The 9560-nt window shown below is 56.7% G+C and overlaps 2 protein-coding genes and 1 long non-coding RNA gene across 4 annotated transcripts in view; 2 read left to right on the top strand and 1 right to left on the bottom strand.

Moving 5' to 3' along the window:
- Window positions 1-1801, top strand: LOC145513979 (uncharacterized). Of its 2 annotated transcripts, none has more exons than XM_081511069.1 (3): window positions 1-186; window positions 586-898; window positions 1155-1801. In XM_081511069.1, exons 1-3 carry the CDS (start codon window positions 52-54, stop codon window positions 1775-1777), a joined length of 1071 nt encoding a protein of 356 aa, XP_081367195.1. In that variant the 5' UTR covers window positions 1-51; the 3' UTR covers window positions 1778-1801. The 2 variants fall into 2 exon arrangements, with proteins under 2 accessions (XP_081367195.1, XP_081367196.1); XM_081511070.1 differs by having other exon boundaries at window positions 19-186; window positions 1206-1801.
- Window positions 1802-1990: 189 nt separating this feature from the next.
- LOC145513990 (uncharacterized) overlaps window positions 1991-9560 on the bottom strand; it is a 93714-nt gene continuing 86144 nt past the window's right edge. The window contains exon 13 of the long non-coding RNA XR_014059793.1: window positions 1991-3951. This is a non-coding gene — a long non-coding RNA (uncharacterized LOC145513990). The remainder of the gene's footprint in view (window positions 3952-9560) is intronic.
- Window positions 4379-9450, top strand: LOC145513943 (uncharacterized). The gene is made up of 3 exons (XM_081511013.1): window positions 4379-7831; window positions 8231-8543; window positions 8800-9450. Exons 1-3 carry the CDS (start codon window positions 7595-7597, stop codon window positions 9420-9422), a joined length of 1173 nt encoding a protein of 390 aa, XP_081367139.1. The 5' UTR covers window positions 4379-7594; the 3' UTR covers window positions 9423-9450.

Raw genomic sequence — 9560 nt, 5'->3', positions numbered from 1 at the left:
CCAGGCCTCCAGAGCGGAGAGGAGCCCCCAGCCAGATCACTTGCTGCCAGGATGTTCTGCTGTTTGCCCCTGCCCAGAGGCCGGGGCCTCAGGAAAGCTCACAGGCAGTGTGCGTGGGCACCCTGTCGACGTTGGCTCAGGGCACCCCCGAGAGGCCTCTGGCCCTTTGCCCGGAGAAACAGAAAGGTAACACGGGGAGCCCCAGGCGGGGCCAGGCCACCTCTCCCATGCCACCCGGAAACACCGGGTCCTTTGCCTGTGTGTGTGGATGCGGGTTTCTCGGGGTGTGTCTCCCTCAAGGAAGCCCAGGCGGATGTGGGGTCAGAAGCCTGTGGACAAGTTGTGTCCACACCCCAGGGGAGAGCAGGCTGGGTGGGATGGGGAGAGTGCGGGCAGCGCCGGCCGCCCAGGCTGACCTCACACCCTCAGGTGGGTCTCTTTCCTCCCGGGTGGGGATCTGAGCAGACACACGTCTCTGACCCTTCTGGGAAGAGAAGTTCGAGCAGGCAGAAGCAGCGGCTCCACTGGCCAGGCCCAGCTCGGAAAACTCCCAGCACGGCTGGCTGACGGTCACTGTCGTTGCAGAGCTTCCCACGTGATGAGGCCGAGGACGGGGACACCCCGTCCACCTCCCGGAGGGAGGGGTCGGAGCACCACCCCCCCGCCCGTGAGGCCCAGTGCAGGCTCCAGGTGAGCGTGCCCACGGAGGCATCAGCCCCACCGGGGGCGAAGCGGAGGCGGGGAAGGCCTGCTGCCGAGACACCGCCCAGGATACACCCGGCGGCCCAGTCTGAGGCTGCCACGGAGCTCAGCACACCCGGCTCCGACCCAGAGTCCCGAGAACCCCGGCCTCTGAGGCAGCAGGAGGACCTGGAGCCCAGCACGCCAGAGCACAGAGGTGAGGACGCTGGGGCTGGTGCACGGGAGTGTGTGGGGAGGGGGTGCTGAGCTACACAGGGACGAGTCCCCGAAAGATGCTGCTGGGCCTGCAGCAAGTGCTGGCCTCACACCCCCACCCCCATCTTGCACACTTCAGTCCCAAAAGACATCCGACCCGGGGTATTCTTTGGGAATCTCTTGGAAGCTTTCTGTCCCGGGATACGCACATGCCAAGGCTGGCCTGTGGGCAAACTTTGCTTCTCCCCCGGCTCTAGCACTGGCCTCCAACTGGAACCAGGCTCTACTTCCCAGACCTGTCCCTACAGAGGTGGTGGCTCCAGGTGCAGGACCCAGGGATCCACCGAGGCCAGATGGAGAACCGAGACTTGCCCTCGCAGAGACACCAGGCCAGCTGGGTACTGGCCAGCACACCGGGCAGATCGGATCTCCGTGCCTGCAGGACCCCCAGCCCCAGGCACTGATGTCCCACCCCCTCAGCCAGAACCTCCACCTCCACGTGCACCTGTACCTGCTCGGGCTTTGGCAGGAGAACCCGAGGCAGAGGAGGAGTCACCGCCTCGGCAGGGAGAGCCTGCCCTGGCTCCCGCGCAACACCCAGACGCCGACGATGACTCACCCGCCCCTGCAGGAAGAACGAGCCCCCGCTCTGGACAGAGACCCAGAGCCCTTGCCGGAAACACCACGTCCAGGGGAGCGGTCGGCTCTGCAGCCTCCAGCCCTGTCTGCTCACCGTGGAGGCCGGCAACTCCGTCTGCCCCCAGGGGACATGGAGTTCCTTTCCCCTGAACTGCTTTGCATTTGGTTTGTTTCCACCTTTCTGGTGATGTTTCATTTTTTGTATGGTTTCCTGTATTTCTCTTGGTTAAGTTGGGATTAGTAAACTTTTTCATCATTGTTGCAATTTGGGAACACTGTTGTGTAACTCTGGTGATACTGTGTTACCATCACCACTTTGTAGTTTCAGACCCGTTCGATCTTTATGCCCCACCCCCCAACAAAGCCTGGATTCAAGGCAAGCACGCCCTGTTCATCCCTCCCCCCGATCCTGAACACAATTTCACCTTTTCTTTCTGCATTCCTTCCTATATTCTTGGTGTCCCCAATCAATGACTCTCAGTGAAATGACTGAAGGAGTTTTTTTCGGACTCTCCACCTACTGTAAGACTCCATTGGAGAGTTCTCATTTTTATGTCATTTGAACTAGCCTTTGATAGCTGAAAGGACGGTGTACGTCCTTTCAAGATATCATGTGCCAAACGAAGCCCTTTTGGCAAATGCCATCATTATCTCCAGGCAGGCATTGCTGTTTGAAGGGTGACATCTCAGCCAGAAGGCAGAGGCTGAGCTCCTCTTGTTGCACCAGCTCCCAAAAGAAGCCAAGAAAGGGAGCTGGAACAACAAACCACCCCAACGCCCAGGAAAGCGTTCTTCACGACAGAAGGCTAGAAAATGACCCAACAACCTTGTGGCCCAGAACCCCTCTAGAAAAATCACTGTTCCATAAAAAAGAGAAACACATGGGAAGTTCCAAGGAGAGGCAATGCCCATGGCCAGTGTACTTTAGAGACGGCCTGACCGCTCCGGGGAAGACACGCACCGACGGAACCCCTTGGGAAACAGCAGTGATAGTCCTCACCGTCGTAAGGGTTTCCTCTGGGGACAACCTGCCCTGGGCACCACATGAGGGAGCAGACCGGCTTCTCTTCCTCTGCCCCCACACCGTTCACTCATGAAGGCAGCTCAGGTGTTCTCATGCCCTGCCTGCCTGCCTGCCTGCCTGGCTCATCCGTGAGCTGTGCCCACCTCCAGGGCAGGACTCCACCTTCTCCTCTCTGTGTACCGTGAATCTGCACACAGTGGGCTTTCAGAACCTTAGGAGACTTGAGCCATTCCCACTGGAGCCAGAACCCTCCCCAGGAAGGAAAACAGCTGTGGAGTCATTTTGGCCCCAGCACTGGTTCCCAAACCCTGGCGGCTCCTACAGCCTCTACGGTGTGAAGAGGGAGGTCCCTTTTGACAGAGCTTTCCGGCTGTCAGATCTAAGCTGTTGTTTCCCTGTCAGCTGTGTCTCTTCCGTTGCAGCCAGGTGGGCCACGCTGCTCCAAAGGAGCTCACAAGCTGAGTGGCAAGGGAGGTATTGAGAGGACAGGGATGGCTACAACGTGCTGCAAACTGAGTGAGGGTCCCCACAATCCTCAGCAAAGGTCTGTGGTGTGCAAGTGGGGAGTAGAGGGCCCCCAAGTTCCAAAGGAAGGGAGGTACTCGGGAGCTAAAGCCCTTGGCTGCTGTGGTAGCAGCTGCAGATGGCAGCTCGTCCACAGTGCACTTCGAATGAGGTCATATGAGCGGGACTCTGGAAATGGCTCCGAAATCCAGAGAAAGGGGTCAGGGTATGTGGGAATCCGGCGGGGGTGGGGGGTGGATGAAGGAAGGTGTCCTTCCCCTCTCCAGTGCAATTTGGTTTGGTGAGTCTCAAAGCTACCAGATGGCACTTCCCAAGTCAGGCCCCCGCAGGAATCAGGGTGGGCTGCGTGCCTCGGCCCCTGCCACAGGGACAAGCCACACCAGTGGCCTCCCTGAGCTCAAATGGCCGGATCTGGGGGTTCTGTCTGGGTGCACACCTCCTTGCTGTGGCCAAGTTCCCCCCTTCTCTGAGCACCAGCTTCATCCTCTCGAAGGAGGACATCGATTGCTACCTTGGCACGTTACTCTCTTCATCCTGTGAAGACTCATTAGGCTTATCCTACAATTACTAGCTGGCCCGAAGAGATATCTCCTGAATCCAGATTAAGCTGGAGTCTCCCAGGCTCATCTGGCATGTCTTCCCTGAAGTCTGCCAAAACCCACACCCTTGCATTTCCAGGGACTCCCCTTAGCCAGCTGGGCAGAAAACCCAGCATGCTTCAAACAAGCTGACAGACAAGCGGGAGAGGACTCACGGGCAGACGGCCTCCCTCAGGTCTCGGGTGGAGCTCTGGGACCACAGCAGCAACGGGCCATCCCAGCCCCTGGGCTCAGCAGCACCCTCATTCTCAGGCCGGCGGCTCTGCCCTGAGGGGAGCAGGAAGGTCACCAACTGCCGCAGGCGGACCTCAAGCCCCTCCCACTGCTGGAGCCTGACCTCCCCCGGCCCCACCCCTTCCCCTACCCCAGCAGGACGAGAGCTCGTCTTCCCCTGGCTTCCAACGTCAGGCCCGGCCCTGGGCCCCGATTGGGCACTGCCCCAGTCCGGAGCCAATCACAGTGGCCAGGGAGGTGGAACGCACCGATTGGCCAGGGCCAGGTCATGTGACCATGCTCCCCAGGAAACTCAAATATTACCAAGATTCCCTAACAAACCAATGAACAAAATTATCCAGTAAAGGCAAACCGTACTTTTTAATGAGGCCAATGTCACAGAAAAAAAAAAAAAAAGCTTCACAATGAACTGCTCAAGGAAGCTACTAAATAAACTTTCAGAAAAGTTAAGTCGTTTTTTTTTTTTTTTGTTTTAATAGGGTGACGGAGAGCTATACCTTTCCCATCTATGTGAATTTAGGTTTAAACTAGATTTCCCTTGGCTATTATATAAGACAAAAAAACCCCACATCACCCCCTTTCACTCCCCCCACCCCCAAAAAGTGTTTTAGTCTATTGAGTTTTTGTGTCCTCAGTTGTGTCTGATTCACGGCAACTCACGAACTCTACACAGCCAGGCTCTTCCGTCCATGGAATTCAGGGCAATTTTTTTCTGTCACAGTAAATGCCCACCCTGGGTGATCCAAAGGCAAGGGCTCAGAGGCTCCTGAGAGACTAACTCCTTTCAGCTGAGCACAGAGCTGGCTCCTCACTGGGATGCCTGTGGCCTGGGGCTCCCAGAGGGGAGAGCAGCACTCGCCCCACCGTGTGGTCACTGCTGGAAGTGCAGGCTGCTCCTCACTCCCCCTTGACAGTGTCCCTGAGGGCAGAACAGTGTGAATCTACTCAAGGTGGAAATGCAAACTCCGATGCAACCAAACTTCCCACAAGGTCTCCAAAACCACTCAGGAACAGGGAATTGGAAACTGCAGGGCATGACATGAATGGAGATGGAGGCTTGACACCTTACACCGAGTTCACTTCCAGTTATCCCTAGACAAAGTTTCCATGAAAACTTGTCACAAATCTAGAAGAACAATGAGCAGAAACCGGACACGTGCTTTGAGTCTTCACACACAAAACTAAAAGGCAGTCCACAAAACAACCCAGAGAATACAGTGGACTTTGCAAAATCAAAGATATCTACTGTGGGAAAGACCTCATTACAAAAGCAAAAGACAGGTCATACATCGCGAGACGAATGAGTGGAAACACAAAGCTTCTCAAGGACGTGTCTCCAAACAGACAAAGAACACCAACACAACAAGCCTGTGAAAACTAGGGAAAGGTCTGAAGGGACACCAGACTGAGGAAGACACACACAGAGTATCCCGGATGATGTCCAGCACTGAGGGCCTGAAGAAACAACAGTCTAGTTGCACTCCCTCAGGCCTGTGTGACCCTGGATGAGGCCTCTGTTTCCCGGTGGCTCTGAGAGATGGACAGGGAGGAAGGGGAAGAGAAATCACTTGCACTTCTAATACTCACAGCAAAGTCTTCCAATGAGAAGGGAATTATCACCCCCACTGACAATGCCATTCACTGAAGTGATACCCACGAGTCCATCTAACCCAGAAGGGAAGGAAGGACCTGTTCTCACAAAACGGCGAGAGATGGAAGAAAGAAGATCAAGCCCACACCAATCACTGGAAAGAGAAGCTGTGCTCAGGGCTTGAAAGAATTCCTATTGGGAAAATGATGTCACAGCCCCACAAGGCAATCCACAGCTTCGATGCTATTCCTCCCAAAATGCCAATGCATTTTCGCACCGAACAAAGAATTGCAAAAGGGGTTACGGAAACAGAAAAGAGCCTAAATTGTCAATACAATCCGACGAAAAAGCCCCGATACGGACATCCAAGGTTGTGTGAAAGGAAATCAGACGACCAAACTAGGATCCTCAGGAGAGTATCGGAGAAGGCGATGGCGACCCACTCCAGTACTCTTGCCTGGAAAATGCCCTGGACGGAGGAGCCTGGTAGGCTGCAGGCCATGGGGTCGCGCAGAGTCAGACACGACTGAAGTGACTTAGCCGCAGCGGCAGCAGCAGGACGGTATGCTATTGGGAATACAACAACACACACAGATCCAGATCGATGGAATAAAGTTGAGGGTCCAGAAACAAACCCCGGCATCCATGGTCAACTCATCTCTGACACAGAAGGGGAGAATATCCAAATGGGAACAAGAAAGCCTCTTCAATCAATGTCCATGGGAAAACCAGACAGCTACATCTGAAGAACGCTATTGGTTTTGATCTCACACCACCTCAATATCGGGGAAAAACCTCACCCTAAAGACTGATGTCATGAGATAGCTAGAAAGAAGCGTAGGTCAAAGGCTCCTTAACATCAGAGTCTCCTTGCCATTTGCTGGGCGGAGGTAGAAATGGGTCTCTTCAAGTAAGGGGAAGAGGGAAACCAAGTACACCAATGGGTTTCCATCCAATGGAACCTCTTCACAACAGAGAAGCTAAGCATTCACAAATGCAAAAGATAGGAAACGGAACATGAGAGACTCCTTGCAAGTGGTGTATCTGAGAAGGGGTTCATATGGAAAGAGACGAAGAATGCACAGCACTCAGATTCCAAGAAACACCACCACCACCCTTGACCCTTCCCCCATGACCAACTCCGACCTAAAGCCTTTCTCTCCCTCTAACCTATCCCTAAAACATAACCCTCATCTAATCATATACATGGGCATTCCTAGCATCCATCCATCCACACACGAGAGAGAAAGAGGAAGGCACAGACTGAATCGAGAAAGGAAAAGAGAGGGACACAGCCAGAGAGAGACACGGAACCAAAGAGAGGAAAGGAGTCGATGGTCCAGACTTTTCATCAATCTGTCTCGAAGGTAGAAGCAATGACAGCGCCCATCCACCCCAGAAGGGGGAAAAGGACGGAAGGTTTGGAGAGGAAAAGACAAGAACGCAGGGAGCCATTAGAAGCTCAGCCACCCGCAGAAGCCGAGCTGGGACACTTGAACAGAATCTCAATGGAAACAGAGGACCAGAAAGTTGGCTACTCTTTTCTATAAGAGAGGGAGACCTTCGAGTCTTCCTTTCGGTCCTCCAACTTGCATGCGGGGTCTCAAAACAGTCAGGAGGGGGAGTGCCTTTTCCTGGGTACCACGGCGCATCCAGGCCTCGTTCTGCCCCATTCTGTGCTGTGTCAGCCCTGGATGGCGTCTTTCTTTCTGAAGTCTCAGCGCACAAGCTCCACGTGATATCGGCCCCAGGTGGAGAGGCATGGAGCTGCTCGTAGGCCGACAGACCTAGGAAACAGATGGGAGAATGACCCCCACTCTGCAGATGGAGAGACTGGGGAAACCCTGAGGGGCATATGCTTGTCCAGGGCCACACCACTTATGAGAAGAAGGAGCCTGGTCTGAGAGCAGCGGGGTCCTCGGAGCTCAGGCCCTGGCTGCACCCAGGCCTCCCCAGGGCTGTGGGCTGGGCTGTGTGGCTGTCACTGTGCCTGCACATGGCCTAAGGGGGGTGGTCGAGCAGTCAGAAACCCAGAGATTCCCTTGGGAAGTTTTGGGGAAGGGACCTCAGCACGAACCCCAGGAAATGATGTCACCTGCCGGCAACAGAACCCAACAGAACCCGCAACCCGGGTATCCAGGCCTCCAGAGCGGAGAGGAGCCCCCAGCCAGATCACTTGCTGCCAGGATGTTCTGCTGTTTGCCCCTGCCCAGAGGCCGGGGCCTCAGGAAAGCTCACAGGCAGTGTGCGTGGGCACCCTGTCGACGTTGGCTCAGGGCACCCCCGAGAGGCCTCTGGCCCTTTGCCCGGAGAAACAGAAAGGTAACACGGGGAGCCCCAGGCGGGGCCAGGCCACCTCTCCCATGCCACCCGGAAACACCGGGTCCTTTGCCTGTGTGTGTGGATGCGGGTTTCTCGGGGTGTGTCTCCCTCAAGGAAGCCCAGGCGGATGTGGGGTCAGAAGCCTGTGGACAAGTTGTGTCCACACCCCAGGGGAGAGCAGGCTGGGTGGGATGGGGAGAGTGCGGGCAGCGCCGGCCGCCCAGGCTGACCTCACACCCTCAGGTGGGTCTCTTTCCTCCCGGGTGGGGATCTGAGCAGACACACGTCTCTGACCCTTCTGGGAAGAGAAGTTCGAGCAGGCAGAAGCAGCGGCTCCACTGGCCAGGCCCAGCTCGGAAAACTCCCAGCACGGCTGGCTGACGGTCACTGTCGTTGCAGAGCTTCCCACGTGATGAGGCCGAGGACGGGGACACCCCGTCCACCTCCCGGAGGGAGGGGTCGGAGCACCACCCCCCCGCCCGTGAGGCCCAGTGCAGGCTCCAGGTGAGCGTGCCCACGGAGGCATCAGCCCCACCGGGGGCGAAGCGGAGGCGGGGAAGGCCTGCTGCCGAGACACCGCCCAGGATACACCCGGCGGCCCAGTCTGAGGCTGCCACGGAGCTCAGCACACCCGGCTCCGACCCAGAGTCCCGAGAACCCCGGCCTCTGAGGCAGCAGGAGGACCTGGAGCCCAGCACGCCAGAGCACAGAGGTGAGGACGCTGGGGCTGGTGCACGGGAGTGTGTGGGGAGGGGGTGCTGAGCTACACAGGGACGAGTCCCCGAAAGATGCTGCTGGGCCTGCAGCAAGCGCTGGCCTCACACCCCCACCCCCATCTTGCACACTTCAGTCCCAAAAGACATCCGACCCGGGGTATTCTTTGGGAATCTCTTGGAAGCTTTCTGTCCCGGGATACGCACATGCCAAGGCTGGCCTGTGGGCAAACTTTGCTTCTCCCCCGGCTCTAGCACTGGCCTCCAACTGGAACCAGGCTCTACTTCCCAGACCTGTCCCTACAGAGGTGGTGGCTCCAGGTGCAGGACCCAGGGATCCACCGAGGCCAGATGGAGAACCGAGACTTGCCCTCGCAGAGACACCAGGCCAGCTGGGTACTGGCCAGCACACCGGGCAGATCGGATCTCCGTGCCTGCAGGACCCCCAGCCCCAGGCACTGATGTCCCACCCCCTCAGCCAGAAGCTCCACCTCCACGTGCACCTGTACCTGCTCGGGCTTTGGCAGGAGAACCCGAGGCAGAGGAGGAGTCACCGCCTCGGCAGGGAGAGCCTGCCCTGGCTCCCGCGCAACACCCAGACGCCGACGATGACTCACCCGCCCCTGCAGGAAGAACGAGCCCCCGCTCTGGACAGAGACCCAGAGCCCTTGCCGGAAACACCACGTCCAGGGGAGCGGTCGGCTCTGCAGCCTCCATCCCTGTCTGCTCACCGTGGAGGCCGGCAACTCCGTCTGCCCCCAGGGGACATGGAGTTCCTTTCCCCTGAACTGCTTTGCATTTGGTTTGTTTCCACCTTTCTGGTGATGTTTCATTTTTTGTATGGTTTCCTGTATTTCTCTTGGTTAAGTTGGGATTAGTAAACTTTTTCATCATTGTTGCAATTTGGGAACACTGTTGTGTAACTCTGGTGATACTGTGTTACCATCACCACTTTGTAGTTTCAGACCCGTTCGATCTTTATGCCCCACCCCCCAACAAAGCCTGGATTCAAGGCA

Source organism: Giraffa tippelskirchi, chromosome 7 (genome assembly GCF_054371585.1).
Source record: "Giraffa tippelskirchi isolate mGirTip1 chromosome 7, T2T-mGirTip1v1.2.pri, whole genome shotgun sequence".
Classification (NCBI taxonomy): domain Eukaryota; kingdom Metazoa; phylum Chordata; class Mammalia; order Artiodactyla; family Giraffidae; genus Giraffa; species Giraffa tippelskirchi.
This window is presented reverse-complemented; position numbering and strand designations above follow the sequence as displayed.